This window comes from Pavona decussata, unplaced genomic scaffold (genome assembly GCF_977016875.1).
Source record: "Pavona decussata unplaced genomic scaffold, jaPavDecu1.1 SCAFFOLD_40, whole genome shotgun sequence".
In the NCBI taxonomy this organism is placed as follows: Eukaryota; Metazoa; Cnidaria; class Anthozoa; order Scleractinia; family Agariciidae; genus Pavona; species Pavona decussata.
Window position 1 is genome coordinate 512,976 of NW_028145462.1, and position 18,054 is coordinate 531,029.

General features: G+C 38.9%; 1 protein-coding gene across 1 annotated transcript; it reads left to right on the plus strand.

The window, feature by feature from the left end:
• The first annotated feature begins 8,233 nt into the window (after nt 1-8,233).
• On the plus strand, nt 8,234-15,587 carry LOC146483039 (uncharacterized). The gene is made up of 3 exons (XM_085106260.1): nt 8,234-8,340; nt 8,421-8,532; nt 13,561-15,587. The coding sequence occupies exons 1-3, from the start codon at nt 8,234-8,236 to the stop codon at nt 13,561-13,563; spliced, it is 222 nt and encodes a 73-aa protein (XP_084962386.1). The 3' UTR covers nt 13,564-15,587.
• Nucleotides 15,588-18,054: the final 2,467 nt, after the last annotated feature.

Consider the following 18,054-nt stretch of genomic DNA (forward strand, 5'->3'; position numbering starts at 1 on the left):
TCTAAAATCCTTACATTACTTACGTACAAGACTTTGGCGTTAACGCTACACAAACAGAAGACGTCTTGGTTGCCGTTGAGCGAACGTGTTTATCACTTCCTCGATATTTATGTCTCGGTGGTAATTGATGTTCATCAACGCCAGCCCAGGCTCTCGCTCGCTTAACATGGTCGACCTCAGGTATGTTTTAACCTTCTTAGTGTACTGAATGAGCGCTCACATTCAGCTGACGTTATTGGCAACGTGCACAAAATGCGGATCAAGGTGTGGATGTTAGAAAAGAACTCTCGATCGCATGCTGGGAGTGTCTGAACTGCACTGGTGGGAAGGTCGGCATCCTCAGTGCTGCACCACTTTCTGCTCCATCGCAGGAGCTCAACATTAACCACATGAGGAGAAGGAAGGTCGATCTCATAAAACCCCAACGCTGCTTCAATGTCAGGTTTTCTGTCTCCGACGGCTACCAGCTCAGGAAGAAGATTAAAGAGGCGGGACAAGGCAGCATCATTAGTAAGATTAAAGTATGTTTTCATCTATGATTGCAGATGGTCTAGAAGGGGAATAGCAACTGTCCTCTAACAGTAATCAGATGGTGTCTGTGCTGGTACATTGTCGCGGTGCTGCTGCTGATTGATCCGGCGCGAGATGGAGGACACAACACCTACATTTGCCGCGGTAGTGACCGCCAGATCGAACCGCTCGGTCCAGATGTCGAGAGTCCATTACACTCTTGCTGGGATAAAATCACTGTTAAAAATAGGAGAGGGGGTTCCTTGACGCGAGAGGGGGGGTTCCGGAACCCCTGGAACCCTCCCCTGGCTTTTCCCCTGGGAATAGGCAGAATTGCATTCTTTCAGTTGCAGAAAAAAATTCTGTGTATTCCGTTATTCCTGGACCATCATAAGAATAACCAGAATTGTCCTAAAAGAATACACCCTCAATATACCTACACTCTTTATGCTACTTTAAAACTTGTATATTTTCGTAAGTTTTCTTCATCACAAATGATATTGAATTATACATTACAAGCCCCCAAAAAAACAAAGACAAAAGTTAAAACATCAGTAAACGTAGTTACATGTTACAGTCGAAAGCTAAGCAGTAATGGCTGTCTTCATAGTCACTTGATAACCTGAATTGTCGCAAAGAAAGATGAGTTAATTGTTTTCATGATTTTTCCTCCGTTTTAGTTTTCACTAAAAAAATGTTGATTTGTGTTTCAGAATCACTAACTCTAAAGAACAATTACCTTGACATTACGGTCACCTTTAACAGCCACAGCAATGTGACCCTCCATGCTCACTGTAATCCCGGCCATATATAATATCTTCTCTTCAGCTACTACTATTCTCCTCACGAACTCACCATTTTTAGTGTATATTGCCACACACAGGTGCTCTGTTCCTCGTTCCTCTCCAGCGACGACAACAAATTCCCCTGACGGATGACATGCAATGCGCCAGTACTCATCTTCTTTGTTGTTAATGTTGAATTCACGCTGCTGTTTACCATCTTCGGTGAATATGAACACACAGGAACCATTCAGTGTCATGATCTGGCCATCAGGACCAGCAGTGATATCATGTGCATTCTTCAGTATCCCTTCTCCAAAGCTGTGTACATATCTCCCCTCATGCTCGTACACATGCACAGTCTTATCTGTCAGTACCAGCACTTTGTTATTGGTGACTGCCAGTCTGCCCCAGTCCTCTCCCCTCACAGGAAACTTGTGTAGTAGGTCAGCGGTCTGAATGAATACCTGAACTTCAAGCTCAGCCCCAGGCCTCCCCAGCCTGACCAGTACATAGATGTTGCAATTGTTCACATCATTGGCGACATCAAAAACACGTAAGCCCGTCTCAGTGTCATTGCGTTCAGGGTGAAATTGGAGAACAAACTTTCCGCTGCTGTCAAACACTTTCACACTGTTATCCGAATAGTCTGCCACAATAAACTGTCCATCTGCGTTTGTAGCGATACCGATAGGAAACGTCAGCTTGTGCTCCTCTTCACCCTCCTCACCAAATGACCATGGTGTGACACAGCAGTGCTCCATACCTTGTTTCTGCAACACTTTAGAAACTCTTCCATCACCGAGCGGATCCACCTTCTCTTCCCCGGTATCAACACAAGGCCAGTTGTTTGCGGACAGCTGGTTGTTGCCAAAACTGACCATCAGAATAACATCGTAGATGGTGCGATTCACATGACAAGTGGCGGAAATAATCGCCCTTCGTTCGTCTTTACTAAACCGAGCCCAGAAGCCTCTTTTAAGCTCGACAGTAAAACATTCCTTAACAGCTGACAGACTGTGTAGCTCTTCAATGCACACTCTACACGCTGCTAATGCGATCTCGGGATCGTCCACTGTCTCCAGTATTGTCGCCATTACTCGATACTTTTGACAACCAATTGCATCATTGGACAATCATTTTTCTAGAAAATAAATGCATTAACGGATAAGCACTAACAATCTATTGCATCTTTACACAACCATTTCCATGAAGATAACATTCTTTAGTGAATAAAGACAAGCATAAGTGTCATCATAACATTCAACTATTTGAAAAGACATTAAAAACTCGCTGTGTGAATTATCCTTAATTTTCTTGCCGCCATTTAGACACCGTGGTAAATACGACAGTCCACATTAAGCTGTCTTGATGGAACCAATATTCCCTTAAAAAGCAACAATTAAAGCAGCCATCAACCGTCCTGAGGTACAGGAACAGATGATTATTACAAACATATGAAGGCAAACTTAGTGCTTTAGAAGTGGAACTGAGAGTTACTTTCATTCATTCAAAATCTTCAGTAATTTGATCATTTCCGTATCGCGCTAGTCAAAGGCAGTTAGACTGCAAAACAGTCGTTTTTTCTCTTACAAAGGCGCGAAGCGCCGTAAGCGTGGATTCGCGTGCGCGAAGCGCGAGCGCGAGCCTCACACGCCCGCAGTCTATTGAGTGGAAATTCGCTTTCATTCATTTTACTTTTTAGATGGCTGTCCATAGCGTTACGTGGTGGCTCTCGGTACTATGCATCTCATTATCGTCAATATGTAACCAAAGATCCTTAAATCCAGACTCAACGACGCCCTTTGTTATGAACGCATGCACTGTTAGGATCTTAAATTTTAAAACAGTACGGTTTCATAAAACGAGAAATGATTGCCATTATCAGAAGAAAAGTTAATCATCTGTTTTATCAACAGTTGAAATATAAAACTGATCGCTTCTTAAAATTGGCCGCCACATTAAAAAAAATAAATAAATAAAAACTGGCTGATACGAATTATAACGTGATGAATCTGTTTTGGATAAAAAGGTAGAGGTTTAAACTTGCATAAGCCGCCTTATTTTCATGACAAGCGTAATATTACAACTTCCTTGTACAAGATCCGTTAATTGTAACGGTTAACATATTATCCATTCAAATACAACATCTTGCTGGAATGTGTCCTAGCGTGGTACTCAGTTGGTTAACAACACCTCTCTGTGAAGGACGTATCCATAAAAGAAGCACTGGCTCTTTCATCGCTTTCATTACGTGTTCTGTTCAGAAAATCCTCAAATGACACAGGCATGGCCCCACACTGATCGCTTCCTCTTTTTCTCTGGACAAGATACATCCGTCTGCAATAAAAGATGGAATTGTCTTCCTTTAAAGGATAACGTCCTTCTCGATGGACTGAAAATCGCAGATAAATCTCGATGAGAACTCATCAAAAATCACCGTTTAGTTTTAACACACAATCTGAAAGGGTTTTAAATAAGGCCCAGTTCACACTTAGACGTTTAAAACATTTCTAAGTAAATTTTCAGTTCTGTGGTTAGGCCTTCCATCCGTAGCGATGAAAACGGATAGGCATCGTAAAGGCATATGTTTGAAAAAAAAAAAATAAATAAAATAACGGTATGCCAAGTGATTGTTTCTAGTGAAATGTTTTCGATCTTAACGGGCATTTAATATACATATGCAAGAGAGCCTTCATCCTCTCTTGACATATGTGAATTTCAGCGTTTTCCAAAAGATTATCACTTGTTTCACGCACGTTTGCCCACCATCAAATTTGAGTCAACGTACATGGGGCTCATTTCTTCGTTTCCCCAAGTTAAAAAAAAAAAACTGGAATCCACTCTCTTGTTGAGATTTATGATGGCTACATTCAGAACGGCAACCGTTGAAAAATAATACGAGCAGTATGAATTAACAAACACTTCGCAAAATCTCGTTTGCTAAAGGCCTGTTGAACATGAGTGGACGAGAAAACAGGTTAAACCAGTTTTCATAAATACTGAATGTACTGAAAAACTATCACACCCAGTCTCCTCTCTTGTCAATGCCCAAATGTAGGCCGTCTGAGATCTGGGTACTACTTAGGTGTTGAGTAAACAGAGTAAACAATCAATGCTTGGAAAGTTTCTTTTATTTTCTTTCTTTTATTTAAATGTAAATATATTCGTTATGTATGTCGAGAGACAAGGTGCATTTTTAGACACCCTTGTAGTTAAATATATATTTTTTACTTTTAATCTTTGAATTGAACATATTTACAGTTCCTTGCATACGTTCGTCGTTTACATGTAATTATCTTTACTAAAGAGATGAAATTGTTTCCATATTTTTCACCCCATATGAAAACAGTTGTTTGTTTGTTTGAGGTCTAATAACCTTAACTTTTTCCAAATCTTATGGTCATGATTAACAAGGAGAGCGAACCAGTTTATGCTAACAAATGCCGTGTTACTTTGTTCTTTTTGACCGTCGAAGAGTTTTTGTAGCAAACAACGCTACTTATTTTGGTGATAAAAACTTGAATTTGCCAGTATATCTGATAGCTTTCCCTTTAGAGAGGCTTTAAGAAAGCAGAAAGAAAAAATCGAAGAGCGTCTAAGAAGAGACGAAGTTGTTTGTTGACGTAATTTTCACTCCATGGACACAAGCACCCTCGACTTGATTCCGAGGCAGTTTTATGTTCTCGACGTCTGCGTTTAGCCACTGATTGGCATTGATGTTCGCAAAATGAACTTTATTCCTCAATCCTGCTGGCTTGGCTCTATGTTCTATTTTAGTAGAACAGAAATCGCAAACTTTTTTGACTAGTTTTCGTGGGATTTGTTCTTCAAAAAAACTTTATTCACCCCACAAAAGCAAGCCGTGTTGGCGTTTGTCTTTTCTGCTCTTTGCGATTGTTTTATTATTATTTGTGTAAAGTCTCTGAATGAAGTTCGTCTAAACTGACGTATGATTTGTGCTGTTGACGTAACCTTGTATTTCTGGAGGCGTCTGGTTTTATGCTGGAAAAACTCTTGGCAAGCATCATTTACGCGTCACTCTCATTCTCTGTAAAAGTAAAGAGAAAAAATATGTAATATTACAAATAAATAAATTACGTAAAGCTCATTAACTGTTTCCCTCCGAATGCAAAGACATGATTCGGAATAACATAATTTTAATAACTTGGGAAAAAGGAACAAAACGTCAACATTCAAAGAAGTGCTCAGTAAGTAGCTTAAATTTGAAAGGTCACACTTTAGGATTTTATCTTGATAAATAGAATAAAATAGACAATATTACAGCAAAGTACTGCTCAGTAGCTTTAGAATCACCTTGTACAGCATAATAAACAGCACCACAGGAAAGTACTGCTCAGCAGCTTTCATTTGAATGGTCACACGTTAGAATTTCAACTACGGACTCCAAAGTTAGAACCACCTTGGACAGCATAATAAGCAAAATCACTAGAAAGTACTGCTCAGTAGCAGTTTTGTTTTAAGTGGAGTTAGTAGTAATAGAGGGTCAAAATTGGCACAAGCAGACAGTTAGTATGCTTACCCTTTTGCAGACGTTAAATGATCCAATCAGAATGCAAAGCAAATACATATAGCATGGGCGGCACCAAGCGCGGGAAAACGCGCACGAACAAGTCACGAGTGATTTGGGGTTTGCTTCTCATTGGTTGAGAAAGTGGCGCGAGTTTCGCGAACCAATCATACAGTGCAGTAAAGGAAAATCTTCATTATAATGATAGTAATAAAGTGCCAACAATTTATAAACTCATATGCAGCAAATGTTACCCGAAAGTCACACTGTAGCTAAAGTTTCGGTATTCAATTAAATACAGTAGATGATAAACTACTTTGAGGGAAATGGGCTCTGTCCTTCCTCAGCCAAAATGCTGCCAGAAACCATGAAAGAGCCCGTTTACAGTTTAGGCTTGAGTTGTTCAACCCTCTCTTCACAATTGCCATGTACTTCTTGTATATGCCGCTGAAACGAGCACAAAACAGCGATAAAGTGTTTTAAGATGGGCGTATCACAGGTAACAGCCTCGTCTTCAAAGCACTTGGCGTACTCGTGGTAGCCTGCGTTGTTTTTGTTGTAATCCATGAAAGGAAGCTCAATCCTAAACTCGTCTTCCTTGAAACATTTGCGCACGGCTTCCCCAGCACACGGCTTGTAGCAGTCCTCCTCTATGAGTAGACAATAGAATAGAACAGTAAACTATCGGTGCCAGTGCTAATTGAGTATTTTAGAGGGTTGCCAATTCTTGATATCAGTCCAATACTAGAATGACTGCATCAGTAATGGCAAAGACCAACCCGAGGTGATTTTTAAGGTGGCTAGCATTGGTTTCCAACATTTATACTTTAACAGATCAATACTGCCACTCTTTATCAGTTGACACAACAATAATGAATGAAACAAATGCCTAATCATTGGTGAACAAGTTATGGTCGTTTTCTCGGCATAAAAATCACCCTGATAGCAACAGTATAACCATTTAAAGACACCCCTAATTCTAGCTTTACGTGGTTGTAACTCAGGAACGAGTTAGGTGACTCATTTTCTTATGAAACTATGATCAGCATGTTAAGGGGGCAATACACCTAAATTTGAATGAAATTTGAAGAGGTTTTAAGAAGGGATAGAGGAAAGAAAATGATTTTTGGAACATTAACAGACAATTGATACACACGCAAGAGCACCTCAGGTTGCTAGTGGACTAACTTGGTATCCATCTATTAATTATTAACTACAAATTCCAATTTTAAAACTTCACTAGATCTTTAATATTTCTTACTTCTCTTTCTAGAAAAACTCCTCCTCCCAAATATACCCAAAAATTCACAAAATACTCCACAACACAGATTCACGATATGATGATAGAGTTTTTGGATTGCTTGAAACTCGAACGAGATATTTCCATTAAAGCCATGTCAAGTGGCGGAAAAATGACATTCAGGTGTAACTCCCCCTTAAGGGCAACCTAACAATTTTCGAAAACTATAAGGTGTCAGGAGCTTTAATTTCAATTAAGGGTTTTTAAACGTTTTAGTTCTTTCTCGTTTCCTTACTAAAATTAATAGCATATCCAGTTTTCCTCCATGGTTACTTTATCCTGTGACCAGCCCCCAAAATTGTTGGTATACAACATCTTTGATATCTTGTACAGTGCAAAGCTGAATTTAAACTGTGAACAGGCTCTTTAAACTGAAAGAGCTGTCCTAATCTTGGGGAGAGCCATGGGACATTTCATTTTACCGGCGTCATTTGAACAAAATTCACTAACCGATATACGTCAAGTTCTCTTCCTCCATTATTCCTATGAAAGAAAGCAAAAATGGTGATATTAGTAAAGTGAAAACAGCCATGCTTGATGGGGGCTCAAGCCCATGACTGGATCTGATCCCAAAGGTAGTGGTTTGGGCGTGGTGTATGTCGTTGCATTGTTTCCTTGGACAAAGACCCTCTACCGACAGTACCGAGTTTTATGAATGCCAGTACCCCCAGAAATGCTGTTTCCATTCATCTGGTATCGTCGGAAATATGAAAGCTGCGTTGAAGATCGTCGACTGAGTTAATATCAGCTTTCATTCAGGAATTAAACGAAGAAAACCTACCGACTGTCTTACAAGCAAGCTGTAACTACCTTTGCCTAGGTAATGTGTAAATGTAAGTTAATTTTCTAGATTCAGTGCTATTTTTGCGATTGATATTTGCAAGTTGCGGTAATATATGTCTCGTCTGTGGATTTACATTTGCAGGAGTCTTATTAAGGAGAATTTATTTTATTGTAAGCATACATACACGAGTTCGCCAAAGGAGGGCTGTGGCCACAAAGCAAATCTCCTGGGGGTCCTCCTGGGGTGCCTGTCTGTTGTCAACTCCAAGCCTCTCACATGAAGAACGTACTTCAAAAGGATCTGGGAACTAATTTCTAAATTTCAATATGGCGCAGGTTGGAATCCCTAACAGAGTATTCGGTCGATTTGTTCGTCCGTTACAGCGGCTAGTTTTTAATTACTGTAAACGCGGAGGAAGCAGCAGAGGAATAAGGTAATGCATTAACTGTTGAAAAGGATTTTGTCTTTTTGCGAAGCTCTTTTGACCGGCATCACCTCGTGTGTTTCTCTCAGGGAATACATTATATTGACAAGGAGATCGTGGAGTTTGCAAAGAACAATCCTGAAGTTACAATTTACGTCAGAGAACGAAATGGGAAACACCCCAGGATCGTTGCAAATTTTCGTAAGTTGATTTCGTAAGTTAATTAAGCTTAATGGATGTCTAATCAAATATTGTCTTCAAGTGGCTTTAAAAATGACCTTACTCTCTTTAATACACCTGGCCTATTGAAGGGAGAATTTTCTGTTATCATTCTTTGTGCATATTAACCCCTTTAAACACAGATTACTAATACTAATGAGGAGCAGACGTCTCTCTAGTATCTCCGCCTCTCTGGGCGTCTGGCTCCTCGTATCATGCTGTTTCCACAAAATTTCAGATGACAGGCTTTTTCTAAGAGGTCCTTCTATCTCAGGAGCCAGTTGGATTCAAAATGCACAAACTGGTGAGGCAGCAAGAGAGCTTTTTCTCAATCCATCAACGATCTCGCCGTCGTTCTTGCTTGGAGTTGGTATTTCCTCGAACAATGACACTACACCTACACCTAATGAACCATTGTTTTCGGTGAGCAGGCCTACGTTTAAGTGCGAAGGAAAGATCAAACGACAAAAATGCCCATGCCTTTACTACAACAACTCAACTGCAGTGTTTCGTGCGGAATTGATGGGTGATTTGGTTTTCAAATTAAACCCAGGGCCTGTGACGACTCAATCAATCAACTCCATTGTTCGTGGCCATAGCATTGTCAGGGCCACTGATTGTCATAGCCCTCAAAACACTGACCGCCATCAAAATACAGCAAACCTTCGAAACCTTTCGTACTTAACACGCGTCAATAAGAACCTGAATAATTACAAGTCATTGAGATTCCGTACCTGGAATGCCCAATCCGTCTGCAATAAAACCGCTGTCTTGCAGGACTATTTATGTCAGGAAAAGGTCGACTTATGCACTATAACAGAATCATGGATTTCAGGCGATCAAGCAGCTGTAAGAGTGGAGTGTACCCCTCCTGGCTATGGCTTTGCCGACCATCCGCGAATAAGGCGATCTGGAGGCGGTATTGCGGTAATTTACAGATCAACATTATCGCTAGTCAGTATTACCGCTGGAGAAAGGACGTCGTTTGAGTTCGCGGAGTATCTGGTGTCCTCTGGAACAGACAAATTCAGGCTAGTAGTCGTGTATCGGACGCCTTACTCTAGAGTCCACCCTATCAACGTCTCGACATTTATTGAAGAGTTTGCTGATTATATGGAGTCGATGATTTTAACACCTGAGCCCCTCCTAATAACCGGGGACATAAATATTCACGTGGACATCCCGAATGATCCTGATGCGCTCAAGTTCCTGGATCTCCTCGACTCTTTGGGGCTAGTTCAGCATGTGAAGACACCCACCCACCGATTTGGCCATACACTTGATCTAATTATCACACGCGAGGTCAATGCTCTGGTGGAAACTACGCCGATATCGGATTGTTACCTCTCTGACCACTGCACAGTGTTATGCAACTTAACGTTACGCAAACCGATGTTGTCAGTAAAGGAAATATCGTACAGGGAGATAAAGGCAATAGATATCAATGCTTTCAAAGAAGATCTAAAGCAATCTGCCCTATGCTGCGAAGAACCACGGGAACTAGACGATCTTGTCTCTCGCTATAACTCCGTTTGCTCCGATCTGTTGGACAAGCATGCTCCTATTATCAAGAAAACTATCACGGTGAGACCACGCGTTCCTTGGTTCAGTGACACCATCAAGGCAGCAAAAAGGGAACGTCGAAAATGTGAGCGCATCTGGAGGAGAACTGGTCTTGAGTCAGATAGAATTGCATTCACTCAGGCAAGAAATCATGCAAATCATATAATTGAGCAGGCCAAGAGGGATTACTATACGGACTTCATTAACGAGAATAGTACTGACCAACGGCGTCTCTTTAATGCAGTCAATCGCCTCCTGGGAGGACGCTCTGACGAACTCTATCCTCCTCATTCCAGCTCTGCCAGTTTAGCTAATGACTTTGGTCAGTTTTTTGTCCGGAAAATCACGAGTATTCGTGCCGAACTAGATGCAAGTGAGACAACCGCGGACTTACATGCAGAGCCAGTCAGGTCTACGACTTTCACTGGAACTCCCTTATCTAAGTTCGAGGCCCTCCCGTTACAATCAGTAAGGAAGCTCATCACGAATTCACCTGCAAAGTCGTGTGAAATTGACCCTATTCCAACTAGCATTGTTAAGGAGTGTCTTGATGAACTGTCACCCACTATATCATCTATGATAAATCTCTCGCTTGAAAAAGGCCACTTCCCGGACATGTGGAAAGGGGCGCTAGTGAAACCCAAGCTAAAGAAATCTGGTCTGGAACCTGAAAAGAAGAACTATCGGCCTGTTAGCAACCTCCAGTTCTTGTCTAAGCTCACAGAAAAGGCGGTTATCCAACAGACTGTTTCCCATATTATGTCATGCGGGCTCTTTCCTGAGATGCAATCAGCCTATCGGCAGTTCCACAGTACCGAGACCGCGTTACTCCGTGTTCGTAATGACATCCTACTTAACATGAATAGTCAACATGTAACGCTATTGGTTTTCCTGGACTTGAGCGCTGCGTTCGATACGATTGACCATACGGTATTGCTTAAGCGTCTTGAGGATAAGTTTGGGTTCAGTGGAACTGCATTGGAGTGGTTTCGCTCCTATCTGTCAGACAGATTCCAACAAGTGGTAATTGACGGTGTAAGATCTGACAAGTTTGACATCGACTTTGGTGTACCGCAGGGTTCCTGCCTAGGCCCATTATTGTTTTCTATCTACATGAGTCAATTGTCTGAAATCGTCAGTAAACATCTGCCTACAGTGCACTGCTATGCTGATGATACGCAGCTATACCTTTCTTTTCGACCGAGTGATAGTACGACTCAAGATGCGGCTGTTACTGCAATGGAAGCCTGCATACGGGATATCCGGAAGTGGATGATCAAAGACAAGCTCAAGATCAATGATGACAAGACTCAATTTATTCTTATTGGCACCAGAGCACAGCTACAGAAAGTGACGATTGACAGTCTAGTTGTCGGAGACTCTGTGGTTCCTTCTAGCTGTGAAGCGATAAAGAATCTTGGTGCATGGTTTGACAGCCATTTTACCATGAATACCCACATATTGAAGATCTGCAAAGCTGGTTTCTACTATCTCCACAATATTAGCCGCATTAGGAAGTTTTTAAGCCGAGAAACCACGGAGACCTTAATACACGCATTCATCACTAGTCGCTTGGATTATTGCAATTCTCTGTTGTATGGGCTACCAAACAGCCTTGTTTATAAACTACAACGCCTACAGAATTCAGCGGCAAGACTAATTTTTAGAGCTCCTAGATACTGTCATATCACCCCATTATTAACTGAACTTCATTGGCTAAATATTAAACATAGAATTTATTTCAAAATAATTTTAATCACATAAAGCTCTCCATGGCACCGCCCCAAAATATATACGGGACTTAATCACATTGAAGCCGAACTCCAGTTATGGTTTGAGATCCAATGATAACTATACGCTCAAACCACTGGCAGTTAAAACGCTGCCCACCCTCGGGGACCGAGCCTTCGCTACTGCGGCTCCTCGATTGTGGAATGGACTACCTCTAGAACTCAGGAAGGAACACAGTCTTAACATTTTTAAACGGAAACTTAAGACTCTCCTTTTTAGAAGAGCATATCTCGATTAGTCCTTTAGAATAACTTTTATACGATTTTTAATTTTTAACAGAATTAGTTAGCATGATGTTTATGATCTAATTTTTATGCTGTTACAGTTTACTTTTTAACACTATATAAATTATATTGTTTAATTAATACCATTTGTAAAGCGCATTTGAAAACTTCAGTTGAATTTGCGCTTAAGAAATGATTATTATTATTATTATTATTATTTATTGTGGTTTTTCTGCATAAAAAAATATCACTTTATTTAGGTGTCAATGTATTTAGCGCAGAGCACTAATTGGGGTCACTATCCAGAGCGAATTGCTATTTAGAAATGTTGGTTTCTGATGAGAGGGGAAAACAGAGTACCCGGAGAAAAACCTCTCAGAGCAAGGACGAGAACGAACAACAAACTCAACCCATATATGACACCGAGTCTGGGAATCAAACCCAGGCCACATTAGTGGGAGGCGAGTGCTCTCACCACTGCGCCATTCCTCCTCCCCCCTGGGTAGTACAGATGTCTCGTCTCACCCTTCTGGTCTGCTGGGTACACTTGGTTGTAAAAACGTTGTCACTTAAGTTTGACCTATCAGCTTATTTATCTTCATGTTGTTAGAAAATAAAAGTATGTGCAGTTTTTAGGGCTTAAAATGCGCATATTCGCAGACAAAGAAAAAGACACGAAATATGCACATGCCAATTAAATTATCCTATTATTTCACCAGGTTGCATTGTTTACAATAAATATTATATTGAAAGTTTGCACAGGACAACTTTTTTCAACTGAGTGGATACACAACAAAAATGCATATGAAATCAAGTGTGGCTGTGTTTTGTACTTATCTTAGTCATGCTGATCAATATAATTGGTGTTGAATAAAAACCATTAAGGCTGCTTGAGACTGCTTGACTTTTGCTTATGTCATACCAAGAGGTGAAGACATGGAAGTGAAATACTTGAAATACATAAATTTAAACTGGGGATGAAAGAATGCTGCTTAAAGGGGAAGTATTATGCAAATTTGCTGTCATTTCAAAACCCAAAAATGTTTGTCTGTCAGCAGAAACAAAGAAATAATATTTATTGTCAAGTTTATTATAATAATTTTTATCGCCCCAGTGCAATAAAACTGCCAATTAGTGCCTCTGGCCAGAGACAGAGTAGGCTGGTATGGATTGAAACTTGAAAAATGTTGGGCTAATTTTTTTCAAGTTCTCTCATTTTTGTTTCCAAAATGCGCTAGAACAGATTATTATCATTATTATTATTATTATTATTATTATTATTATTATTATTATTATCATTATTATTATTATTATTATAATTATTAAAACCCCATGATACTTCCCCTTTAAGATGCAGACATTACTGCAAAGGCTTGCAGTTCAACTATATCACTTCCAAATTTTTTTGTATTTATCTACTTTTGTGTTTTAGTGAATGGCAACAGTAAAATAGTGGAAGTGAAGAACAAAACTCCAGATGAGATTGAAGAATGGGTTGTAAGATTAAGGCATGAATCAGGAGTAAAAGTACAAAAGATAAGACAATTTTGGCACAAGAAGAATCGTTCCATACAAGGAACATGGACACCATTCCTAAACAAACCACCATCACTGAGACGGTCGACTGTCAATGGAGCTACGGTGCAGAGACAATCAAGCAGTTGACTCTGTGTTGACTCTGTGTTTGGTCTTGTTCAACAAGGTGATAGTGGCACCTTTTTTGTCCCCTACTTGCAACTCTTTTCCACTTATTACCTTTTAAAAGCTAATGCTTTAAGAGGGTTTTTCAAGTTAGGAAAGATGTTGGCAGCAAAAACTGTAAAGTGGGCAGCTTTTGCAGTTCAATGGGCCATTTCCGAGTTGCTAAATGAACCTCCTTATTTGAAGTGAGGCTAAGGGCAAAATTTCATATAAAAATTATTTTTGTTTGCATATGAATGTAAACTAATTTCATCATAAAAGCAATGTACAAAGCCTCACTTTCTTAATGAGGTTCAAAGCAACTCGAAAATGGCCTACCGCTATTTGTATAAAGCTGTATCTTTAAAGAAGCCACAGTGTCAACATGCATTTGGTGAATTTGTTTTATCATCAAGACTTTCTTTCACTGGTGATCATTTTCTTTAATCTCATGAGTTGTATGCTTGATTAAGTAGAGATGTTAACGTTGTAGCGAGGAATTAGGTTCTGATCATTATTAAGATGTTTAGAAAGGTTGTAACACCCCTGCCAGACTAATTCCTCTGAAGATGTCCCTGCAAGGGCAAGTAACTCATGGTAAGGTACCATATAGTCACCCACATAACCCTATCCCTAACCTTCCATATAGTCACCCTCACCTTACCATGAATTATATGCCCCTGTAAGAAATAAAATCCCTCTGGCTTTTAAAGGATGGAGGGGTGAATTTGCTTGAACATCTGAATAAAGTATAAAAGTAAAGAAACAATTGGCCATTTCCGAGATGCTTTGAACCTCATTATGAAAGCAAGGCTAAGCGCAAAGTTTTTGTTATGAAAATTAGTTTTCATTCATATGCAAACAAAACTTATTTTCATATGAAAAGTTTTGCACTTAGCCTCGTGTTCCTAGTGAGGTTCACAGCAACTCGGAAATGGTTTATTGAATTCTTACATTTTTGAATTTTTTTGTATTATTACTTTCACCATATTATGGTCCATCAGCAATTGTGTGAACCTTTACAGTATATTTGACAAAAAAATATTACTTGCTTCATCAAATCTTCATGTTCTCATAAGAAAGTAGAAAAATAGATTCCTTATCAATTTTTCTTCTCCGCTTTTGAGGCATATAAAAGCATCAAATTTTACTTCTGGTTGGGTACAATACAGCGCAAGATGGGAGACTGGGGATAATAGGGCTGTGATGTCAATACAGGAACACTTAGTATGTCGCGTATTCAAACTGCAAAAACAGACACACAGTGTTGATCAGTCTCTGTTTACCGTTTGTGTTTTACCGTTTGAAATCGAGACATACTTGACCTAAAAAAAAACTTCAAACCTAGTTTTTAGGAAATGATAACTGAAATGATTTAGTAAACTCAGACTCACAAACAACTTATCAGCTTTGCCCTCTAAAAGTGAAAACCTTATCTTAAAGGACCTTCTTATTTTCTACGTTTAACTATGGTGCCTACAATTAACAAAGTATTTTTGCATACCTTGTGACTATGTGGAAAAAGCTTATCTTAGTATGGGCTGATGGAATCCAAAAAGAAAATTTGGGGTAGCGGGGTATTTTTTTGTGAGATAATTAAGCAACAATTATTGTAAAAAGCAGTAAAATACAAAGCAATGTATGCCATTTTTTTCCAAATTGAAGTCTTTCTTTCTCAGACCAACCCACGCGACTTGGTCATGATCTCATTGTCACCTGAACATTGCTGATTCCTAGAAACCATGTTGACCTTTCCGAGAATAAACTTGTACAAGACAATACACTGGCATCGCATCTGTTTCACTTCATGGCTTCTCAGTGAAGAAAAAAAAAAAGCGGGTGTCCATATTAACCTTGCTTCACTCATGTGGTTCTAACTTTACCGTCTGTGCATGAAATGTTGATGTGTGATAGTTCAGATGTTATTGAACGCAAGTGAAGCCGCTGGGATGAGACTGTTTCAGAAATCATTTACACAGTATTTCGGTAAAGACAGCGAGGAATCTTTTACACCCTACTACACAGCAGGTTGTCAGAGGAGCAGTCTATGAAGTTGACAGTAAAGAAAATATTTCAATCTTGAGAAAAAAACTTGAATTTATGTGAAATTAAAACCAGGAAAATAAAATGGGAATTTTTATGCCAAATAACTTCCCCTGTAATACTTCAAAACAAATATACCAGTAAACCTTTATTGTAACAACAAAAACTGTTCAATTTACAAACTTGTATGAGTTGTTAAATTACACAATATAACCACAGTAGGTTTGGGAGAACTTCAATGTTTGTCAGCTCAAACACTACAGTTTTCCTAAACTCTCTTGAGAGCTGACATGACCTCTTCCTAGACTATAAGTGTTGACTTAAGGCCAATATCAGTGTTCATTAGTATACACAGTGATTACATAAGATCATAAACCAGTAAAAACACTTCAATAAAAGTTAATATTTCTGACCAGTGGTTTAATTACATCTATTTTAAAATCATTTTGTCTCAACAGAAATTAGGTCATGTGGTCTTAAAATTCTTTCCAGCTCTTAAGAAAGCCACATTACTCAAATAAATGATTCTCTAATACTACAAACTGTATAAAATTTACAAGCACCGGTCACTAGTGATAACTGTATAAGTGAGTACATTTTTGTGGGGAATAAAAATAAGAAAATAAGAGTTCACAAATTATATTTGACAACGCGCGTTGGATATGAGATGATAGATAGCCAAGGGTGTGTGTAATGCCAAGTTGTCTATAATCATCTCATATCCAAGCGAGTGGAATAATTGTCTTATTAAAAACAATCAAGAAATACTGCTAGATTTTGCTGATTTCGGATTGCAAGAATTATTACAAGACAATTTAATGGTCGCTATTTCTTGAGCATGGTATAATGGCTCATATACCATGGCCGCTAAGCCAATCAAGTTGCTCGAATTGCATTATACAATGATCCAGTTTTTAATAAAATATAAATTTTGTATCAACTGCATGGAAATGTATTTTGAAATCAAATCATTAACACCCAAGGATCTGATTCAATTGTCCCACAATGCAGGTATATTTTCATTATACAAATTATCCTGGCCAAATTGTTTGGAACGGAGGCCTTATTTGGGCCGATATGCAGACATGATTTTACTCCTATGCATTCTCTCTCCATTACAATGGCCACGAACAAAGACAAATCAACAAGTGTAAATTCTCAACATTGAACAGAGAGGGAGGGGGAGACTATGTTATTGAGCGACTTGTGGGAAAGATGTCGATGTTGTTGAAGCAAAGTAAGATGGGGAAAAGATTGCCAAAACAGTCAAGTGTCGCTAATGTCTTATTGGCCAGGATAATAGTTGCATGTGGAGCTGTCAATCTAGTCCTGGGAAACTTTTTCACTACTCATACTTGTAAGCAGATGAAAATCAACTATAATTTTGACAATACTTCAAATTACTTAGTAAGGAAAATAATTTATCAGTTTCCATGAAAATAGTTTGTCAAAAATATAATCATTTATCAGGATCAAGATAACTTAAAGAAAAAGAGCTTTAAAAAATGAGAAATTCCGGCATCCTTTGTTATATAACAGGTAAAAAACAAGGGCAGGTAATAATTATTAAAAGTTGTGCTCCTTGATTGGTTATTTTCAAGGCTCCTCGATGAGTTTAAAATAACAGCAACATTACTGCATAGCAGCAAAATAACGAACCGTTTGTATAAAAAAAAACCTTTGAGCAATTCTACAACAATTAAGGCCAGGCAAACTTTATGAAATGAAAAGTTTCTAACTATAAACCTTAATTGCCATCTCACCATTCTAATAAGATTAATAACTGGATTACACTGAGTGTGAAGATGACTCGGGAGCATTCTTTTAGGACTATGCTGTTATAGGAATAGAAGGAGTAGATAGGAATAGGCAGAATTGCATTCTTTGTAGAAATAAAATTCTGCGTATTCTGTTATTCCTGAACCACAATAAGAATAAACAGAATTGTTCTAAAAGAATACACCCTCAATATTAAAACCTACCCTCTTTATATATGCTATTTTAAAACTTGTATATTTTCGTAAGTTTTCTTCATCACAAATGATATTGAATTATACATTACAAGCTCTAAGAAAAAAACAACAACAAAAGTTAAAACATCAGTAAACGTAGTTACTGTTAGAGTCGAAAGCTAAGCAGTTAAATGGCTGTCTTCATAGTCACTTGATAATCCTGAATTGTCGCGAAGAATAATTAGTTAATT

Excerpts from the sequence above, each read along its gene's own strand:
- LOC146483039 (XM_085106260.1), top strand. The coding sequence starts at position 8,234 with ATGGCGCAGGTTGGAATCCCTAACAGAGTATTCGGTCGATTTGTTCGT. Across the intron at positions 8,341-8,420 it reads GGAAGCAGCAGAGGAATAAG|GGAATACATTATATTGACAA; the intron begins GTAATGCATTAA and ends TGTTTCTCTCAG.